General features: G+C 43.6%; 1 protein-coding gene across 1 annotated transcript in view; it reads right to left on the minus strand.

Moving 5' to 3' along the window:
* Positions 1-23,525, minus strand: part of tubg1 (tubulin, gamma 1) — a 73,312-nt gene that overhangs the window by 14,540 nt on the left and 35,247 nt on the right. Inside the window, exons 5-8 of the mRNA XM_060848520.1 lie at positions 17,092-17,171; positions 11,000-11,126; positions 10,767-10,853; positions 5,375-5,524 (exon numbers count right to left, since the gene is read on the minus strand). Of these exons, the coding sequence (XP_060704503.1) occupies positions 5,375-5,524; positions 10,767-10,853; positions 11,000-11,126; positions 17,092-17,171 (444 nt within the window). The remainder of the gene's footprint in view (positions 1-5,374; positions 5,525-10,766; positions 10,854-10,999; positions 11,127-17,091; positions 17,172-23,525) is intronic.

Below are 23,525 nucleotides of genomic sequence, written 5' to 3' on the forward strand. Positions count from 1 at the left end.
CACTTAAGGGAAATGACAATTTATTACAAATAAATAGATGCTGGCTACAGGTAAAGGGAAAACAAAAACTAAGAACTTTCATCATATAACTGTCTGTTAAAACTCTTAACTCTTCCCACTTATAAACCGCTCCAGCTCCAGGCAGATGAGAAACTACTGGTTTTATGAGTGGAGAGAAAAACTGAGAAGGCAATTCAACGGACCCTGCCAACAGGTTTGCCAGAGCTGATCCTTTGAGTTGAGAGTGTGGTGCTGGAAAAGCACAGCAGGTCAGGCAGCATCTGAGGAGCAGGAGCATTGATATTTTGTGTATAAGCCCTTCATCAGGGATGAGGCTTGTGGGCCAGGGGGCTGAGAGATAAATGGGTTGGGGTTTTGGGGGGGGGGGGGGGGGGGGAGTGGGGGTGGTGAAGATAGCTGAGAAAGCGATAGGTAGATGAAGGCAAGGAAGAAGATGACAGGTTGGAGAGGGGGATAGAGCAGATAGATGGGAAAGGTAATGGACAGGTCAGGAAGGTGGTGCCAAGTTAGAGGCTTTGGGCTGGGATAATGTGGAGGGTGGGGAACATGAGGAAACTGTTGGAATCCACATTGATCCAGTGTGATTGCAGGGTCCCAAAGCTGAAGATGAGGCAATCTTCCTTCAGGCGTCGGGTGGTAAGAGTTTGGTGATGGAGGAGGCCCAGGACCTGCATGTCCTCGACAGAATGGAGTGGGGAGTTAAAGTGTTCAGCCATGAGATGGTGGGGTTGGTTGGTGTGGGAGTCCCAAATGTTCTCTGAAACGATCCACAAGTAGGCGTCCTGAAGCCCTATGTAGAGGAGACCACACCGGGTGCAACGGATACAGTAGATGACATTGGTGGAGGTACAGGTAAATTTCTGTCAGATGTGGAAAGATCCTTTGGGGCCTTGGACTGAGGTGAGGCGAGTGGTGTGGGCTCAGGTTTTCCATTTCCTGTGGTGACAGAGGAAGGTGCCAGGAGTGGGGTGATGGGAGGTGAGGTCATGGCTGAGGGGGCTGGAAGAGGAGGTGTCTGTGAGTTGACACCTGGCTTCAGCGGTGGAGAGGTCAGTGCGCCAAACTACTCACTGTGCCTCTTGTCTGAGAGTGACTTGCTCACGAAGTTATAAACTGACTCATTAGTTAAAAGCAAAAGGATTCGCAGTAGGTTAAAATCTTCGAGTAAAAAATGAGGTCTGCAGATGCTGGAGATCACAGCTGCAAATGTGTTGCTGGTCAAAGCACAGCAGGCCAGGCAGCATCTCAGGAATAGAGAATTTGCCGTTTCGAGCATAAGCCCTTCATCAGGAATAAGAGAGAGAGAGAGCCAAGCAGGCTAAGATAAAAGGTAGGGAGGAGGGACTAGGGGGAGGGGCGATGGAGGTGGGATAGGTGGAAGGAGGTCAAGGTGAGGGTGATAGCTTACTGAAACTGGTGAGAAAAAAATATGGTTTCAGATTTTATTTTTAAGAACTGCAGAACAAATGGAAACCATTCTCCTCTTCAGGAGTGCTGAAGGCTTCTGCCTATATTGTTTACATCCACAACATGTTCAGCTAGCTGGGAGACAATCACATAGTTGTCGGCAGGCAGAAGGTCTTTGTTTCAACAACTGGTTACAACTCCATAGACTAACTACCTGTTCCCAGCTGAATTGTATTTTGTATAGACCCAACCATAAGTGCTGGTAGTTTGGTTCACTTTTTAAAAAGCAACCATAGAGTCATAGAGATGTACAGCACGGAAAGAGACCCTTCCATCCAACTTGTCCACACCGACCAGATATCCAAACACAATCTAATCCCGCCTGCCAGCACCTGGCCCATATCCCTCCAAACTCTTCCTATTCATATACCCATCCAAATGCTTTTTAAATGTTGCAATTATACCAGCCTCCACCACTTCTTCTGACAGCTCATTTCATACACGTACCACCCTCAGTGAAAAAGTTGCCTCCTAGGTCTCTTTTATATCTTGCCCCTCTCACCCTAAACCTATGCCCGCTAGTCCAAGGAAAATACTTTGCTGAAAATGTGTTGCTGGAAAATCGCAGCAGGTCAGGCAGCATCCAAGGAACAGGAGAATCGACGTTTCGGGCATAAACCTTTCTTCAGGAATGAGGGCTTATGCCCGAAACGTCGATTCTCCTGTTCCTTGGATGCTGCCTGACCTGCTGCACTTTTCCAGCAACACATTTTCAGCTCTGATCTCCAGCATCTGCAGTCCTCACTTTCTCCCAGGGAAAATACTTTGTCTATTTATCCTATCCATGAACCTCATGATTTTGTAAACCTCTATAAGGTCACCCCTCAGCTTCCAATGGTCCAAGTAAAATAGCCCTAGCCTATTCAACCTCTCCCTCTCGCTCAAATCCTCAAATTTGTAAATCTTTTCTGAACTCTTTCAAGTTTCGCAACATCTTTCCGATAGGAAGAGACCAGAATTGCACGCAATATTCCAACAGTGGCCTAACCAACGTCCTGTACAGCCGCAACGTGACCTCCCAATCCCTGTACTCAATACTCTGACCAATAAAGGAAAGCATACCAAACACCTCCTTCACTATCCTATTTTTCTGAGACTCCATTTTCAAGGAGCTATGAACCTGCACTAAGGTCTCTCTGTTCAGCAACACTAGCCATTGTCTGACCATTAAGTGGGCGGCACGATGGCACAGTGGTTAGCACTGCTGCCTCAGCGCCAGAGACCTGGATTCAATTCCCATCTCAGGCGACTGACTGTGTAGAGTTTGCACATTCTTCCACTGTCTGTGTGGGTTTCCTCCGGGTGCTCCGGTTTCCTCCCACAGTCCAAAAATGTGCAGGTTAGGTGAATTGGCCATGCTAAATTGCCCATTGTGTTAGGTGAAGGGGTAAAGGTAGGGGAATGGGTCTGGGTGAGTTGTGCTTCGGCGGGTCGGTATGGACTTGTTGGGCCGAAGGGCCTGTTTCCACACTAAGTAATCTAATCTAAACTTAAGTGTATAAGCCCTGCTAAGATTTGCTTGGCCAAAATGAAGCACCTCACATTTATCTAAATTAAACACAGTCTGCCACTTCTCAGCCCATTGGCCCATTTGATCAAAATCCCTTATAATCTGAGGTAACCTTCTTTACTGTTCACTACATCTCCAATTTTGGTGTCATCAGTAAACTTACTAACTATACCTCTTATGCTCACATCCAAATCATTTACATAAATGGATGAAAAGTAGTGGACCCAGCACCGATCCTTGTGGCACTCCACTGGTCACAGGCCTCCAGTCTGAAAACCAACCCTCCACCACCACCAACTTCTACCTTTGAGCCACTTTTATATCCAAATGGCGAGTTCTCCCTGTATTCCATGAGATCTAACCTTGCTCACCAGTCTCCCATGGGGAACCTTGTTGAACGTTCTACTGAAGTCTATATAGATCACAGCTACGGCTCTGCCCTCACCAATCCTCTTTGTTACTTCCTCAAAAAACTCAATCAAGTTTGTGAGACATGATTTCCCACACACAAAAGTCATGCTGACTATCCCTAATCAGTCCTTGCTTTTCCAAATATATGTACATCTGTCCCTCAAGATTCCCTCTAACAACTTGCCCACCACCGATGTCGGGCTCACTGGTCTACAGTTCACTGGCTTGCCCTTACCACCATTTTTAAAAGGTGGCACCATTTTTGCCAACCTCCAGTCTTCCACCACCTCACCCGCGACTATCGATGATACAAATATCTCAGCAAGAGGCATGCAATCACTTCCCTAGCTTCCCTTAGAATTCTAGGGTACACCTGCTCAGGTCCTGGGGATTTATCCACTTTTGTGTGTTTCAAGACATCCAGCATTTCCTCCTCTGTAATATGGACATTTTTTCCCACAGGTCACCATCTATTTACCTACATTCTATATCTTCCACATCCTTTCCCACAGTAAATACTGACGCAAAATGCTCGTTTAATATCTCCCCCATCTCCTGCGGCTCTACTCAAAGGCCGCCTTGCTGATCTTTGAGAGGCCCTATTCTCTCCCTCGCTATCCTTTTTCCTTAATGTATTTGTAAAAACCCTTTGGATTCTCCTTAATTCTATTTGCCAAAGCTATCTCCTCCTGATTTCCCTTTAAATATGCTCCTACTGCCTTTATACTCTTCTAGGTATTCACTCAATCTATCCTGTCTATACCTGACATATGCTGCCTTCTTTGTCTTAACCAAACCCTCAATTTATTTAGTCATCCAGCATTTTCTATACCTACCAACCTTTCCTGGAATATACTTTCTCTGCACTCTCGTTTTCTCATTTCTGAAGACTTCCCATTTTCCAGCCATCTCTTTACCTGCGAACACCTGCGCCCAATCAGCTTTCGAAAGCTCTTGCCCAATACAGTCAAAATTGGCCTTCCTCCTGTTTAGAACTTCAACTTTTAGATCTTGTCTATCCTGTTCCATCACTATTTTAAATCTAATAGAACTATGGTCGCTGGCCCCAAAGTGTTCCCCCACTGACACCTCAGTCATCTGCCCTGCCTTATTTCCCAAGAGGAGGTCAAGTTTTGCACCTTCTCTAGTAGGTACATCCACATACTGAATCAGAAAATTGTCTTGTACACACTTCACAAATTCCTCTCCATCTAAACCTTTAACACTATGGCAGTCCCAGTTGATGTTTGGAAAGTTAAAATCCCCTACTATAACCACTCTATTATTCTTACAGATAGCTGAGGTCCCCTTACAAGTTTGTTTCTCAATTTCCCTCTGACTATTAAAGGGGTCTATAATACAATTCCAATAGGGTGATCATCCCTTTCTTATTTCTCAGTTCCACCCAAATAATATCCTCCCTCAGCACAGCTGTAATGCTATCCCTTATCAAAAATGCCCCCACCTCTCTCTCTTGCCTCCCTTTCTGTCCTTCCTGTAGCATTTGTATCCTGGAACATTAAAAGCTGCCAGTCCTGCCCATCCCTGAGCCATGTTTCTGTAATTGTTATGATATCCCAGTCCTATGTTCCTAACCATGCCAAGATCATCTGCCTTCCCTGTTAGGCCTCTTCCACAATCCTTACTTTTTAAAACAGTCCTTTTTCCAATCCAGTCCACAACTAACAATACAGAAAAATGAAAATTAACAAGTGACGTAGCTTGTAAAGACAACAATATTTGATTTGTTTTATTGAAGAGAACTGCATATAATGTGCACTTGACATCTAATATCTGATATAAGAAGTTGAGTATACTGACTCTTTAACCATAATTCACTGTCAAATGGAGCTAATCACCAATTAAATATTAGTGATGCTTATGCCCAGGTATGAACAAAAAAGAATAATAATTATTTAAATGCAAGGCTAACCTCAACAAATAAATATTATCAATAGCACATACCGACTGATCAGTAGTAAGTGGAGTGTAGCCGGTCATAAGAAAGTGCAGTCTTGGAGTGGGAATGAGAGAGGCAATTAGCCCGATCAGATCATTGTTCATGTATCCAGGGTACCTCAACGTGGTGGTACTTGCAGACATGATGGTGGAGACCTATTTAAAAAAATCACGTAGCAATGCTGTAAGGTCACACTGCAGCTATATAGTGATACTTGAAACTAAAGAGTGCGTCGCAGTACATCACATTAATCCAAGCATACTCCTACATGACCTTAAAAGACATCAGAATTAACAGCAATGATTGTGTTGAAGATAGGAATCAGCAACTCCCATTTCTCATTATAAAGGACTGGAGAGATCATGACTGCTCCGAAAATATTTACATAATACTCTTCCTCTGCTTGGCCTATTCTGTTAATTGCACTAATGGTGTTGGAGAGACTGTTAGGTCTGAAGGCTGTTAAGCCCCCAGGACCTGATCCCAGGGTACTGAAGGAGGTGGGTCTAGAAATCGTGGATGCATTGGTGATTATTAATTGCCCATGGCATTAGGGGAAAATACTGACATGGACTGAAAATTGGTTGGCTGACAGGAAACAAAGAATAGTGATAAACGGCTCCCTTTCGGAATGGCAGGCGGTGACCAGTGGGGTACCGCAGGGATCAGTGCTGGGACCGCAGCTTTTTAACGATGTACATTAATGATATAGATAAAGGTATTAAAAGTAATATTAGCAAATTTGCTGATGACATAAAGATGGGTGGCAGGGTGAAATGTGAGGAGGATATTAGGAGAATACAGGGTGACCTGGACAGGCTAGGTGAGTGGATGGGATGCATGGCAGATGCAGTTTAATATGGATAAATATGTGATTATCCACTTTGGTGGCAAGATCAGGAAGACAGATTACTACCTAAATGAAGTCAGGTTAGGTAAAAGGGGCAGTACAACGAGATCTAGGTGTTCTTGTACATCAGTCAAGAAAGCAAGCATGCAGGAACAGCAGGCAGTGAAGAAAGCTAATAGCATGCTGGCCTTCATAAGAGGAATTGAATATAGAAGCAAAGAGGTCCTTCTGCAGCTATATAGGGCCCTGGTGAGACCGCACCTAGAATATTGTGCGTACTTTTGGTCTCCAAATTTGAGGAAAGACATTCTGGCTATTGAGGGAGTGCAGCGTAGGTTCACACGGTCAATTCCCGGAATGGCGGGACTATCTTACGCTAAAAGATTGGAGTAACTGGGCTTGTATATGCTTGAGTTTAGAAGGCTGAGAGGGGATCTGATTGAGATGTATAAGATCATTAAAGGATTGGACACTCTAGAGGCAGGAAGCTGATGGGTGAGTCCCAAACCAGAGGACACAGTTTAAAAATAAGGGGTAGGCCACTTAGAACAGAGTTGAGGAGAAACTTCTTCACCCAGAGTGGTGGCTGTGTGGAATGCTCTGTCCCAGATGGCTGTGGAGGCCAAGTCTCTGGATACTTTCAAGAAAGAGTTGGATAAAGCTCTTAAGGATAGTGGAATCAAGGGTTATGGGGATAAGGCAGGAATAGGATACTGATTGAGGATGATCAGCCATGGTCATAATGAATGGTGGTGCTGGCTCGAAGGGCAGAATGGCCTACTCCTGCACCTACTGTCTATTGTCCATAAGGCTAATTCCAGAAGGATTACACACTAACAATAGTATCAGAGACGATGATGAGGAAACAACTTGTATAACAAGTAATTAGGATTGGATTGTCTGATAGGGAGTAACTAATTACCCTCAAAAGACAACTGGATAAATACTTGAAGAAAAGCATTGCAGGGGTTTAGGAAACAAGAAAGTTAGATCAAACAAATTATTCCTCATAACAGTTCCCTCAGATTCAAATGGGCAAAATGTCCCCAATTGAAAACAAAAAAAATGCTGGAGTTCACAGCAGGTCAGGCAACATCCAAAGAGAGAAAGCAAGCTAATGTTTCGAGTCTAGAGGGTTCTTCATGAGATTCTGGATTAGTGATGCTGGAAGAGCACAGCAGTTCAGGCAGCATCCAAGGAGCAGCAAAATCGGCGTTTTAGGCAAAAGCCCTTCATCAGGAATAAAGACAGTGAGCCTGAAGGGTGGAGAGTGGAGGTGGGGAAAAAGTAGCATAGAGTACAATGGGTGAGTGGGGGAGGGGATGAAGGTGATAGGTCAGGGAAGAAAGGGTGGAGTGGATGTAAGGTCCAGGGGAGTGTTGCTGAACAGAGAGACCTTGGAGTGCAGGTTCATACTTCTTGAAAATGGAGTCGCAGGTATGCTTTCCTTTCTTGGTCAGAGCATTGGGTATAGGAGTTAGGAGGTAATGTTGCAGCTTTACAGGATGTCAGAGGCGGGTTCTTTACACAGAGAGTTGTGAGAGCATGGAATGCGTTGCCAGCAGCAATTGTGGAGACAGGGTCATTCGGGACATTTGAGACACTCCTGGGCATGCATATAGTCACAGAAATTTGAGGGTGCATACATGAGGATCAGTGGTTGGCACAATATCGTGGGCTGAATGGCCTGTTCTGTGCTGTACTGTTCTATGTTCTATGGATAGTGGAAAAGGAGATAGGCAGGTCGGATAAGTCACGGGGACAGTGCTGAGCTGGAAGTTTGGAACTCGGGTGAGGTGGGGGAAGGGGAAATGAGGAAGCTGTTGAAGTCCACATTGATGCCCTGGGGTTGAAGTGTTCTGAGGCGGAAGATGAGGCGTTCTTCCTCCAGGATTCTGGTGGTGAGGGAGCGGCGGTGAAGGAGGCGATCTGAAGTAAAGTGTGGAGGGGGAAGCACTTATGCAACAGTTGGGGGAAGGGGTGGGGCGTTGGAGTGCTGGGGAGAAAGAATGTTGACAGTTCAGATTATGTGATTGGAATGTGAGAAAAGCAGGACAATGGTGTGTCTAACTGCCACACTGGAAACAACAGACAGTCCTACTGGGGTAGGGGAAGGGGAGAGAGGGTGATAGAGAATGTAACAAACAATGCTAAAAGAAAGAGAAGGAATGGTTCTTAATTTGAAAATTTTGAACTCAATATTGAGCTCAGAAGATTGCAAACTGCCTAGTTTGAAGATGGGATGTTGCTCTTCTAGTTAGCACTGTGATTTGCTGAAGTAATGCAGCATGCCGAGGACAGACAAGACAGCATGCGAGCAAGACGCTGTGTTGAAACGAGTGGCTACGGGAAATGTCGGGATCAGTCAAGCTTGTGCACCAACTGGAGGTGATCTGCAAAGCAGTCAATCAGTCTGTGTTTGGTTTCTCCAATGTAGAGTAGGCCATATTGGGTGCAGCAAACACAAGGTTGGAGGGGGTACAAGTGAAATGTTGCTTCACCTGGAAAGACTGTTTAGGCCCTGGGACAGTGAGCACGGAGGTGAAGGGGCAGGTGTTGCACCTTCTGCAGATGCATGGGAAGGTGTTGTGGAGAGGGATGATGGTGGTGATCAAAGGGAACGATCCCTGCAGAATGCAGATGGTGCAGTGAGGGGAAGATGTATTTGTGACGCTCTGCTGGAGTTGTCTGAAGTGGCGAAGAATGATCCTTTGAATGTGGAGACTTATGGGGTGAAAAGTGAGAACGGTGGGGGGCAATCCTGCTCTAGTGAGTAATGGGAATGGGCAAGGACGGAAGCATGTTGAGGGCCTTGTCAACCACAGTTATGGAACAAATATCCTTCTTGTGCTGTATTATTTTATTTTATGTTTTTTTTGTAGGATACAATGACACTATTTGAAGTTAGACAGGTCACCAGGTCTTAACTGCCTGCATCCAAGGTTTTTAAAAGAAAGTAGCTATAGAGATTGCAGAGACATTGGTCGAAATATTCCACAACTCAATTGACTGCAGGAGCGTTCCAGCGGATCAAAAATCTGCTAACTTGATGTCCTTACTCAAGTGGGAAGGAGACAGAAAGAATTACATGCCAGTTACCCTAAAACTTGTAATTTGAGAAAATGTCACTGCCCATTATTAAGGAAGAAACAACAGGATAGTTGGAAAAGATTAACATAATCCAAAAGACGGAGTTGGGATGAATGAGTCTTCTTCAGGTTGGATGTATGTAACAAGTGGAGTGCCATAAGGATCAGTCCTAGGGCCTCAATTATTTACCACCTATAATAATGATATAGAAGAGGGGACAGACTGTAATATATCCAACTTTGCTGATGATACAAAAATAGGTGGGGGGGCATGTTGTGACAAAAATAAAAGAATCTCAAAAGGGATGTATACAGGCTGAGAGTAGACAAAATCTTGGCATTTGGAGTCTATAATAGGAAAGTGTGAAATCATGCACTTCGGTAAGAAGAATCAAAAGGTTATTACTTAAATGAAGGAAGATTACAAAATGGTGTAGCACAAAAGGTTTTGGGCATGAAGCACAAAACACGAGCATGCAGATGCAGCAAGTAAGTAAGAAGGCAACTGGAAATTTGGCCTTTATTGGTCAGGGTCTGGAATTTAAAAATAGGGAACCTGCATTACAACTGTACAGGGGCTTATTGAGGCCACACATGGAGTATAATTTACAGTTTTGCTCCCTATATTTAAAAAAAAGGATATATGGGCATTGGAAGTAGTTCAAAACAGATTCAGGAGACTGATTCCTGGAATGCAGGTGATTTATCAAGAATGGCTGAACAGATTAGGCCTTTGTTCATTAGAGTTTAGAAGAATGAGGTGCAGTCTTATTGAAATATAAAATATTGTAAGGCATTTAACAGGTAGGTATTGAGAAAATGTTTCCACTAGTGGGAGAAACTTGCACCAGGGTATATGGTAACAGAATAAGGAGACACTCATTTAAAACTCAAATTCACCGACAGGGGCATTACAGTCACTCAGTGGTTAGCACTGCTGAATCACAGCTCCAGGGTCCCAGGTTTGAGTCCAGCCTTGGACAACAGTCTGTGTGGGGTTTGCACATTCGCCCAGTGTCTGCATGGGTTTCCTCCGGGTGCTCCGGTTTCCTCCCATAATCCAAAGATATGCAGGTTAGGTGAACTGGCCATGCTAAGCTTACCATAGTGTTTAGGGATGTGTAGGTTGGGTGCATGAGTCAGGGGTAAATGTAGGGAATGTGTCTGGGTGGGATACTCTTCGGAGGGTTGATGTGGACTTGTTGGGCCAAAGGGCCTGTTTCCTCACAGTAGGGATTCTAATTCAGATAGAAACTCCGGAGAGCCGCGTAGGTTAGATCACAAAAGTATTTGAAGATGACATATACAGCTTTTTGAAATACTAACAAACTGATGGGGTATGAGGAGCTGGCACGAAAGAAGAGTTGAGATCTGGGGCAGAGCAGCCATGATCTTATGGAATGGTGGGTCAGGCTTGAAGTGTCCACCCAAAACAATTGAGCATTAGCCTTTACCTACCAGCTGGTTGATCTGGGAGAAGGACGGGTTCTGAATATGAAGCCTGTCTGTTGCAATCCGATTCAACGCCGTGTTGTCAAGAACAACCTTTAAAAACCAAAACAGCATCGCTTTAACAACTTGTGCAATTTGGCATACTATTGTACCAGCTCATTCCCATACCTGACTGTCAGACAGTAAACCATCCAGAAAGTACTGCACCAAGTTCAACCATCTCATTTACAGTTACTTACCACGCAGTCTGCATTCTGTGTCAATCTCTTTAGTGTCAGCAATGAATTATAAGGCTGCACCACAACATCACTCATCTCATCCTGATTAGGGAACACAGAGTAAGTCTGCACCAGTTTTTTTGGGTACCTGCAGAGGTTTAACACAAATATGTTTGAGCATTTTAGAATATTTAGGTTGTTATGGTCAGTTTATGAAAAGGAAAACTTGAACCTGATACATGAACCTGAAATGCCCATCAACCATGATTGAATGGCGGAGTGGACTCGATGGGCCGAACGGCCTTACTTCCACTCCTATGTCTTATGGTCTTATTGGTTTTGTTAGCTAATCACTAAGCCAATGACTTAGGTGAAGGGATCAAGTGTATCATACCCAAGTTTGATAATACCTTGTTGATAATATAGCTGGTTGAGAAATTGAATGATAAGGACACAATTAAGCTTTAAAGGGATATGAGCTATTAAGTGAATGATCAAGGAGATGGCAGATGGAATATAACATTGGAAAATATGAAACAATTCACATTGACAGGGAGAATGGAAAAGTAGATATAAAAAAAAACTATGAAATGGTATTCAGCTATCTAACAGTCTTTGTTTAGAATCACAGAAACAGATCCTTCGATCCAAATAATCCATGCCGACCAAGTTTCTCAACTTAAAGTAGTCCCAGTTGCCTTGCCTACATTTGGCTCATATCTCTCTAAACCTTTCCTATTCATGTATCTGTTCAAACAGCTTTTAAATGTAATTATACCTGCACCAACCATTTCTTCTGGCAGTTCATTCCACATAAGAACCATTCTTTGTGTGAATAAGTTGCCCCTCACGTGCCTTTTAAATCTTTCTTCTCTCTTCTTAAAAATATGTCCCTTAGTTTTGAACTCCCCCACCCTATTCGCGTTCTTTATGCTCTCCAGGAGTCATTTAAAGTACAGGAATTCCTAATTTCAATTAGGAAGGCAATGTTATGTTAGTCTTTCCAAGCAGGTTGGAATACAAGAGCAAGGAAGTTCTGCTGCAAATAGCATAAATCGTTGTTGAGAATATACTTGAAATACTTCAATCAGATTTTAAATACTTGAAATACTGCATATAGTTTTTGTCTCCATACCTAAGTAAGGGAAGGACCAAAGGTTGATTAGATTAATTCCTGGATGAAACAACTATCCTAGAAGAGACTGAGCAGAATAGTCCTAAACTCTCTCATAAGGTGGTCCCATTGAAACGAACAATTCTGAGAACGTTTTACCATAAGGTCATAAGACCATAAAGATAGAGGACCAGAAGTGGGCAGTTAAGTCCCTCAAGCCTATTCTCCCATTTAATAGGATCATGGCTGAGCCAACAATCTTCACAACTACTTTCCTGCATTTTTTCTCATAACCCTTGATTTCCTTACTGATCAAGAAACCATCTACCTCAGCCTTAAACACGTACAAGGTGTCTGTCCTCGAGCTCTCTGTGACAAGGAATTCCAAAGACTCTCAAGCCTCAGAAGAAATTCTTCCTCATCTCAGTCTTAAATTGGCACCCCTTTACATTGAGATTATAGCCTCTGTTCTAGGCTCTCCCATGAGGGGCCGGTACCCTTTCAGCATTAATCATGTCAAACCCCTTAAGAAACTTCAAATGAGATCACCTCTCATTCTTCTAAACTTCAATGTGTAGCATCCCAGATAGCTTAGCCTTTGCTTATAAGATGATTCCTCCGTATTGATAGTCCGAATGATCCTTCTGAACTGCCTTCTATGAAATGATATCGTTTCTTAAGATAAGGAGACCAAAACTGCTGTCAGTACTCAAGATATGGTCTCCCAGCATCTTGTACAGTTTCAAATAAGACTTCCCCACTCATATATACTCCAACCCCCTTGGAATCAGGGCTAACATTTTAGTAGCCTTTCTAATTGCCTAGGTAAAAACAATGACTGCAGATGCTGGAAACCAGATTCTGGATCAGTGGTGCTGGAAGAGCACAGCAGTTCAGGCAGCATCCAAGGAGCAGCGAAATCAACGTTTCGGGCAAAAGCCCTTCATCAGGTACAAAGGCAGTGAGCCTGAAGCGTGGAGAAATAAGCTAGAGGAAGGTGGGGGTGGGGAGAGAGTAGCATAGAGTACAATGGGTGAGTGGGGGAGGGGATGAAGGTGATAGGTCAGGGAGGAGAGGGTGGAGTGGATAGGTGGAAAAGTAGATAGGCAGGTAGGACAAGTCCCGACAAGTCATGGGGACTGGAAGTGCTGAGCTGGAAGTTTGGAACTAGGGTGAGGTGGGGGAAGGGGAAATGAGGAAATTGTTGAAGTCCATATTGATGTCCTGGGGTGGAAGTGTTCCGAGGCAGAAGATGAGGCGTTCTTCCTCCAGGCGTCTGGTGGTGAGGGAGCAGCGAAGGAGGCACAGGACCTCCATGAGTGGGAGGGGGAGTTGAAATGTTGGGCCACGGGGCGGTGTGGTTGATTGGCGCGGGTGTCCCGGAGATGTTCCCTAAAGCGCTCTGCTAGGAGGCGCCCAGTCTCCCCAATGTAGAGGGGACCGCATCGGGAGCAACGGATACAATAAATGATATTAGTGGATGTGCAGGTAAAGCTTTGATGGATGTGGAAGGCTCCTTTAGGGCCTTGGATAAAGGTGAGGGAGGAGGTGTGGGCGCAGGTTTTACAGCTCCTGCGGTGACAAGGAAAAGTGCCAGGATGGGAGGGTGGGTTGTAGGGGGGCGTGGACCTGACCAGGTAGTCACGGAGGGAACGGTCTTTGCGGAAGGCGGAAAGGGGTGGGAGGGAAATATATCCCTGGTGGTGGGGTCTTTTGGAGGTGGTGGAAATACCGGCGGATGATTTGGTTTATGCAAAGGTTTGTAGGGTGGAAGGTGAGCACCAAGGGTGTTCTGTCCTTGTTACGTTTGGAGGGGTGGGGTCTGAGGGCGGAGGTGCGGGATGTGGACGAGATGAGTTGGAGGGCATCTTTAACCACGTGGGAAGGGAAATTGCGGTCTCTAAAGGAGGCGGCCATCTGGTGTGTTCTCTGGCAGAACTGTTCCTCCTGGGAGCAGATATGGCGGAGGTGGAGGAATTGTGAATATGGGATGGCATTTTTGCAAGAGGTAGGGTGGAAAGAGGTGTAATCCAGGTAGCTGTGGGAGTTGGTGGTTTGTAAAAAATGTCAGTGTCATTAATGGAGATGGAGAGGTCCAGGAAGGGGAGGGAGGTGTCAGAGATGGTCCAGGTAAATTTAAGGTCAGGATGGAATGTGTTGAAGTTGATGAATTGCTCAACCTCCTCGCAGGAGCACGAGGTGTCGCCAATGCAGTCATCAATGTAGCGGAGGAAGAGGTGGGGAGTGGTGCCGGTATAATTACGGAAGATCAACTGTTCTACCTGTTGCACTTGCCTGCTAGCTTCCTGTGTTTCATGCACAAGTACCCACAAATCCTTCTGAAGTTTCTTCTCCATTTAAATAATACTCTGTTCTCCCTTCCAAAAGAAACAATTTGCATTGTCCCCACATTATTCTCCATTTGTTAACTTTTTGCCCACTTACTTAAACCTATTAATATAACTTTCTGTAAATTGTTTGTGTCCCTCTGACAATCTCTTTCCACCTATTTTTGTTGCCTGCAAATTGACTACAGAACATTCGCTTCCTCCAAGTTATTAATATACATTATTAACAGCTGCAGCCTCAGTGCTTATCCCTGCGAAATGATCCTGGTCACGGGTCACTGACTTGAAAAAGAATCCCTTATTCCCACTCTCTGCTTCCTGCCCATCAACCAATTCTCTATCCACGCCAATATAGTACCACCAACACTCTGGGCTCCTATCTTATGACTTAACCTTTTGAAAAATACTTTATCAAATGCCTTCTGGAAGTCCAAATACAACACATCTACAGCTGCCCTCTTTCCACTCTGGTTGAGACTCCCTTGAAAAACTCTAATAAATTAATAGAATATAGAAAGATACAGCATACAGCCCTTTGGCCCAAGATGTTGTGCTGAGGTTTAATCCTAATATAAAATATAACAACTTAACCTGTGCACCCCTCACTGCTCTCAATGTGCCTGTCCAGCAGTTGCATGAATGTCCCTGAAGACTCTGCTTCCGCTGCCGCCGCATTCCATGCATTCACAACTCTCTGCGTAAAGAACCTATCTCTGACATTGCCTCTATACCTTTCCCCTAATATCTTAAAACTATGACCCCTCGTACCAGTCAATCCTGCCCTGGGGAAAAAGTCTCTGGCTATTGACTATTTATTCCTCTCACTACCTTGTATACCTCGAGCAGGTCTCCTCTCTTTCTCCTTCTCTCCAGACAGAAAAGTTCAAGCTTTTTCAATCTTTCTTCATAAGGCAAGCCCTCCAGTCCAGGAAGCATCCTGGTAATACCATCTTTGCACCCTCTCCAAAGCCACTGTATCTTTCCTATGGTAGGGCGACCAGAAATGGACACAATATTCCAAGTGTGGTCTCACCAGGGATTTGTAGAGCTGTAGCAAAACCTCGCGACTCCTCAACTTAATCCCCCTGTTAATGAAAGCCAAAACACCATATGCTTTCTTAACAACCCTATCCACTCGCGTGGCAACTTTGAGGGATCTATGTACTTGCACACCCAGATGCCTCTGTTCCTCCACACTACCAAGAATCCTATCTTTAATCCTATATTCAGCATTCTAGTTCGACCTTCCAAAATGCATCACTTTGCATTTATCCATGTTGAACTCCATCTGCTATTTCCCAGCACAGCTCTGCATCCTGTCTATGTCATGCTGCAGCCTGCAATAGCCCTCAATACTATTGACGACACCTTCAACCTTCGTGTCATCTGCAAATTTACTAACCCACCCCTCAACCTCCTCGCCCAAGTCATTTATAAAAACTACGAAGAGCAGAGGCCCAAGAGGAGAGTCCTGTGGGACTTCACTCAACACTGACCTCCAGGCAGAATACCTTCCATCCACAACCACTCTCTGCCTTCTGTCAGCCAATCAATTCTGAATCCAGACAGCCAAATGTCCATGTATCCCATAATTCCTGACTTATAAATGAGCCTACCATGGGGAACCTTATCAAATTCCTTGCTGAAGTCCATATACACCATGTCTACTGCTCGACCTTCATCGACCTGTCTTGCCACCTCCTCAAAGAACTCAATAAGATTTGGGAGGCATGACCTGCCCCTCACAAAGCCATGCTGATTGCCTTTAATCACAGTTTGCTTTGCCAAATAGTCATAGATCCTTTCCCTCAGAATTCTTTCCAAAACTTTGGGGATGCACAGTGGCTTTGGGGCAGCACAGTGGCTCAGTGGTTAGCACTGCTGCCTCACAGCATCAAGGCCCCAGATTTGATTCCCGCCTCAGGTGACTATGTGTGGAGTTTGCACATTCTCCCCATATCTATGTGGGTTTCCTCCTGGGAGCTCTGGTTTCCTCCACAGTCCAAAGAGGTGCAGGTTAGGTGAACTGGCCATGCTAAATTGGCCATAGTGTTAGGTGCATAAGTCAGAGTGAAATGGGTCTGGGTGTGTTACTCTTCGGAAGGTTGGTGTGGACTGGTTGGGCCAAAGAGCCTGTTTACACACTGTAGGGAATCTAATCTTTTTGGAAATTAGTCAGACACTATTTCCCTTTCATAAAGCCTTATTAACTCTGCTTGATTAGACTATGATTTTGCAAACATTCTGCTATTACTTCCTTAGTAGTTGATTCTAATACTGCTGATATTGACTGGCAGTTTTTACTGGTTGTACAGTCTAGAGATTGAAGCCACAGTCTTAGAATAAGGCACTAGCCATTTAGGACTGAGATGGGAAATTTCTTCATTCAAAGGGTTGAAAATCTTTCAAATTCTCTGCAGAAGACTTTGGATATTAGAGCTATAATAATAACTAAAATAAATAGATTTTTGGAAACTAAAGGAAACAAGGGATATGGTAAATAGGGAAAGTAAATGTGAAGGTTGTATGGTACATTCCTACTACTCATGTTCTTCTATATTATGCCCAAACTACATTGTGTTCTCCCATTATAGCATGGAGTCAAATGAGTAGCTAATGCTTCATATTCACAGCAAGTGCTTGTCACTCACCTGTCATTCAACTTCTCTAGGAGGTAGGACCCCAGACCAGAACCTGTCCCACCAGCAATGGAATGACACAGAACAAAGCCCTGTAACCAAAAACACGACAAATCAGTAGAAAATGCTACTGTACACATTGGCTACACAAGGTTAACACCAATTATAATACAATTTAAACTCATGGCAGGGTCCAAACTCAAAATCAACATGCTCTACAAAGAAAATTTTAATCAGTATTATGTTACATACCAAAAAATAATTGCATTTAAACAGAATTCATGTGCATGTTTTCAGCAAGACCTTTCTTTCAGATAACCACACTCATAAAATTTGCATCCTAATTATTACAGTCTCCCCATATTTATACAACCATTCAAACCACGTTACTGTTAATTAATACAGTATATCCATCATCTGTTGCTTCATTTCATTAGCTCTCAGATATCCCTTCAGATTATATTAGTTTATAACAATTACAATGCATAAATACAATGTCAAAAATCTTCTACCTTGTTGATACATAGAAAGTGTGAACCTTTTTGAAAGGCCTACGAGGCAAGAAACTGTCTAATGTGGTAGTCTACCATACCTCAGCTTCCATCTCAGTTTCTGCGGAGTTACCTTTTATTAAGGAGAGATGTGGCAAGTTGCCTAAGAACATGAGAAAACTGAGCAAGAGAAGGACATTTGGCCTATCGAGCCTTCTTTGTCATTCAATGTGATGATTGCTTATCAGATTGTGATCTGAAATCATTTATCTGCCTGAATCTTATGACCCTTAAGTCGAGTAGAGAATAATAAGTTAAGAATAGTAAGATAGAGTCAGAGTAAGGGAGAAAGTAATTTGGTCTAAAGGAGTGTTACTGTACATATATACGAACATGGTAACTAAGACTGGTGAATTACAGGCACACGTTACTAAGTGAAAATAAGATGTTGTCGCTAAACCAGAGACCTGAAGGGCAGGACTGAGTGTTAAATATCCCTAGAACTAATGCATTCAGCAAACGTAGCAAAGGATAAAAAGTCCGAGGGGTGCCAGTACTGATGAAGGAGAGCACTGCTGTGCTGGAAAAAGAAGCTGAATCAGATGTAATGGTATTACAATCGAGTAAAGGTAACTAAAAAGATAGGAGGGAGAGCTGGCCAGAATGATTGGAAAGAGAACCCACCATGTAAGATGGTGCAGCAGCAACGGCAGAAGTTTCTGGGAGTAATTCGGGAGGCACAGCAGAAATTCATCCTCAGAAACAAGAAACATTTACAAGAGGAGGGCAAGGCAACCATAGTTAATGAGGGAATTCAAGAACAACCTAAAAGGAAAACACAAGTATACAAATGCAATGAAGATCAGTAGGAAGCCAAAGGACTGGGAAGCCTTTAAAAATCAGCAGAGAACAACTAAAAAGCAATTAGGGGGTACAGTATGAATTATGAGGGTAAGTCAGCTGATAACATAGAAAAAGAGTAAGTGTTTTGTTTAGATATATAAAAGGTAAGAAAGGATATTAGATAACTGGAAAATTAGGCTGGAGAAGTAGTAATGGGGAATAGATAATAGTTACTTTGCATCAGTCTTCATGGTGGAAGTCACCAGTACCATATCAAAACTTCAAGAGCGTCAGGAGGCAGAGGTAAGTGCAGTGCCCAGTGCTAAGGAGAAGGTGGTGGGGAAGTATGAGATCTGAAGGTAGATGAATCACCCGAACTGGCTGGACAACATCCCAGGGTTCTAAAGGACATAGTTGAGGAGATTGTGAAGGCATTGGTATGTTTTCAGGTATTACTAGTGTTAGGGAGGATCCCATTTAGGGAAAATGGCTAATGTAACATCCCTGTTTAAGAAAGGAGGGAGGCAAAAAATGGGAAATTATAATCCAGTTAGTCTGCCTTCTCTCATTGGCAGGGTTTTACAGTCCATTATTAAGAATGAAATTGTGGAGTACTTGGCAGTACACAATAAAACAAAGTTGAGTCAGCTTCATAAAATAGTGGTCATGCATGACAAATCTGTTCGAATTCTTTGTGGTAGTTTTTTAAAAATTCATTTGTGGGATGTGGGCATCGCTGGCCAGTCAAAATTTATTACCCAGCCCTAGTTGCACTTGAGAAGGTGGGGGTGAGCTGCCTTCTTGAACTGCTGTTGTGGGTTGACCCACAATGCCATTAGGGAGGAAATTCCAGGATTTTGACCCAGCAACAGCGATATATCTCCAAGTCAGAGGCTTGGAGGGGAACTTGAAAGTTGTGTATTCCCATACATCTGCTACCCTTGTCCCTCTTACTGGAAGTGGTCATAGGTTTGGAAAGTGTTATCTGAGGATCTTTGATGAATTTCTGCAGTAGTATAAACTATTGCTACTGAACCTTGGTAGTGTAGGAGGGGATTTTATGGGCACAGAGCCAATCAAGTGGGCTACTTTGATTTGGAACGTGTCAAGTTTTTTAAGTGCTGTTGGGGCTGCACTCATTCAGGCAAGTGGACAGTATTCCATCACACTCCTAACTTGTACCTTGTAGATGGTGGATAGGCTATGATGGAGAGTCAGGTGGTATGTTACTCGCTGCAGACTTTCTAGCTCTGACTTGCTCTTGTAGCAACTGTCTTTATGCAATGAGTTCAGTTGAGTTTTTTGGTCAATGACAACTCCCACATTGTTGATTGTGGGGGATTCACTGATAGTAACTGATAGACACTACTGAATGTCAAAAGGCAGCGGTCAGATCGTCTCTTATTGGTGACGGTCATGGCCTGGCATTTGTGTGGCACAAATATTACTTGCCAATTGTCAACCCAAGCTTGGATATTGTCCAGATCTTGTTGCATTTGGACATGGACTGTTTCAGTGTCTGAGCAGTCACAAATGGTGCTGAACATTGTTCGCCAGTGATTGCACATCACCACTTCAGACAAATGATGGAGGGAAGGTCAATGATGAAGCAGCTGAAAATGGTTGGGCCTTGGACATTCCTCTGAGTAACTCCTGATGAGATGCCCTGGAGCGGAGATGACTGACCACTAACACCACGACCATCTCACTATGTGTCAATTAGGGCTCTAACCACCAGAGAATTTGTCCCCCCCAAATATCCATTGATTCCAGTTTTGCTTGAGCTCCTTGATGCCACACTTGATCAAATGCAGCCTTAATGTCAAGAGCTGTCACACTCACCTCACCTCTTGTCCATATTTGAACCAAGGCTGTAATGAGGTCAGGAACTGAGTGGCCCTGACAAACCCAAACTGGGGGCCACTGAGGTGATTGTTGCTGCGCAGGTGCTGCTTGATAGCACTGTTGATGATATCTTCCATTACTTTACTGATGATTGAGAGTAGGCTGATGGGGTGGTAATTGGCCAGATAAAAAGCTGGACAAATTCTATGTACAGGACAAACCTGGGCAATTTTCCACATTGTCAGGTAGATGCCAGTATTGTAATTGTACTTGAACAGCTTGTCTAGGGAAGCAGCAAGTTCTGAAGCACAAATCTTCAGTACGATTGCTGGAATATTGTCAGGGCCCGTAGTCTTTGCAGTGTCCAATGTCTCTAACCGTTGCTTGATATCACATGGAGTGAACTGAATTGGCTGAAGACTGGTATCTTTAACGCTGGAAACCACCGGAAGAGGCAGAGATGGATCATCCACTCGGCACTTCTGACTGAAGATTGCTATGAAAACACAAATGTGCTGGGCTCTTCCATCATTGAGGATGAGAATAGTTATGGAGCCTCCTTCTCCAGTGAATTGCTTAATCATCCACCACCATTCACAACCCGACGTTGTAGGACTTCAGACCTTAGGTCTGATTCGCTGGTTATGGAATTGCTTAGCTCTGTTATGACTTGTCACTTACAATATTTGGTGGCTTCACCAGATTGACACTTCATCTTCAGGTATGATTGATGCTGCTCATGGCATGCCCTCCTATACTCTCCATTGAAGAGAGTTGAGCCCAGGCTTAATAACAATGGTTAAGTAGGGGATATGCCAGGTCATGAGGTTACAAATGATGCTGGAGTACAATTCTGCTGCCGTTGATGATCTGCAGCACCTCATGGGTGCCCAGTCTTGAGTTGCTCGACCTGTTTGAAGTCAGTCCCATTTAGTAGCAATAATACAGTAAACGTTTGGTATTTCAGGCATATAATTTTTGCCGGTTTATTGAGTGTGCCAGTTTATAAGGTGCCAGATAAAACAAAGTTAGCTGTAGATCACGTCCATTAGCTCTCCTTTGTTGAATGTAGGGGAGACAATGACACAGAAACAGGCCATTTGGCACAACCATTTATGCTCCACTTAAGACGCTTTCCATTCTTCCTCATCTAAATCCATTATTACCCTTCATTCCCATCTCCTTCATGTAGTTACTCAGCTTTCCCATAAATGTTTCTATACCAATCACCTCAATCACTCTCTGTGGATGTGAGTTTAACATCCGCACCACACCCTGCTTAAAGTTGCTTCTGCATTCCCTACTGAATGTCTTGGTTACTATATATTGACTACTTCCAGAGAAAATGTTTCTCTGTACTAAGTATATCTAAATCTTCCATGATTTTTAAATGCTTCTATTAATTAGATCACTCACTCAGCTATCTTTTTCCAATGGAAGTGACACATCATATGCATTTGTAATGTCTAATTTAACTAAAAGCATCTCTGACAATGCAACACTCCCATTCGAGTCTGACTTCAGTTGTGGGTAATTGGTTGAAGATGATTATAAAAGATAGGATTTATGGACATTTCGAGGGGGAAAAATTGATGAGGTATCATCAGCATGGTTCTGTGTGAGGAAAATAGTGTCTCACAAACTTGGTAGTTTTTTGAGGAAGTTACTAAAAATACTGTTGAAGGCAGAACAGTAAACTTTGTTTACTTGGATTTTAATGAAGCCTTCGACGCAAGACTAATTAGTAAAGTTGGATCACGTGGAATTCAGGGCGAGCTTGCCAACTAGATACATAACTAACTTAACAGCAAGAGAGTGATAGCGGTGGAGGGCTGTTTTTCAGACTAGAGGCCTGTAATCAGTGGTGCTCCACAAGGATCAGTTCTGCGTTGTCTTTTATTTGTTATTTATATAAATGTTTTAGATGAAAATATAGAAGGCATGGTTAGTAAGTTTGCAGACGACACCAAAATTGGTGGCATAGTAGACAGAGAAGAAGGTTTCTAAGATTGTAAAGGTATCTTGATAAATGGGCTGAAAAATAGCATATGGTGTTCAATCTGGATAAATGAGAGGTATTGCACTTTGGTACAACTAATAAGGGTAGAACTTATACGATCAATGGTAGGGCCTTGGGTAGTATTGCAGAACAGAGAGACTTAGGGGTACAGATACATAATTCTTAGAAGTTTGTATCATGTACAGACAGGATGGTTAAAAGGTGTCTGGCATGCTTGCCTTCATTGCTCAGTCCTTTGAGTATAGGAGTTGAGAAGTCATGTTGAGGTTGTACGGGACATTGGTGAGGCCTCTTCTGGAATACTGTTCCCGTTCTGGTTGTTCAGTTATAGGGAAGGATATTATTAAGCTGGAGAGGATTCAGAAGAGATTTACCAAGATGTTGCCAGGTAGGGTAGGTTTGAGTTATAAAGAAAGACAGGATAGGCTGGGACATTGTTCACTGGAACATAGGAATTTGAGAGGCGACCTGATAGAAGTTTATAAAATAATGAGTGATATCAGTAGAATTAATGATAGTTGTCTGTTCTCTAGGATGGGGGACAGCAAGGCTAGGGGGCACATTTTTAAGGTGAGAGGATCGAGATTTTAAAAAGACAGGAGAAGCAAATCTTTCACACAGAGGGTGGTTCGTGTGTGTAATGAACTTCCTGAGGAAATGATGGATTTGGATACAATTACAACATTTAAAAGATATTCGGATAAATACATACATAGGAAAGATTTGGAGGGATATGGGCCAGAGGTACGCTAACAGGACTAGTTTAGCTTGGGATTATGCTCTGCATGGACTGGTTGGACTGAAGAGTCAAGAGTGTGGTGCTGGAAAAGCACAGCAGGTCAGGCAGCATCCAAGGAGCAGGAAAATCGACGTTTTGGACAAAAGCCCTTCATCAGGAATTTTTTGATCCAGGAAGGGTAGAAAGATGTCAGGGATGGTCTGGCTGAATTTAAGGTTGGGGTGGAATGTGCTGGTGAAGTTGATGAGCTGTTCAACCTCCTCGTGGGAGCAGGTTGAACATTTCATCAACTTCACCAACACATTCCACCCGACCTTAAGTCAATAGACAAGAGGTGTAGGAGTAGGCCATTCTGCCCTTCCAGCCTGCACCACCATTCAATATGATCATGGCTGATCATCCTTAATCAGTATCCTGCTCCTGCCTCATCTCCATAACCCTTGATTCCACAATCCTTGAGAGCTCTATCCAACTCTTTCTTAAATGAATCCAGAGACTGGGCCTCCAC

The sequence above is a fragment of the Hemiscyllium ocellatum genome, chromosome 32, assembly GCF_020745735.1.
Source record: "Hemiscyllium ocellatum isolate sHemOce1 chromosome 32, sHemOce1.pat.X.cur, whole genome shotgun sequence".
Lineage (NCBI taxonomy): Eukaryota > Metazoa > Chordata > Chondrichthyes > Orectolobiformes > Hemiscylliidae > Hemiscyllium > Hemiscyllium ocellatum.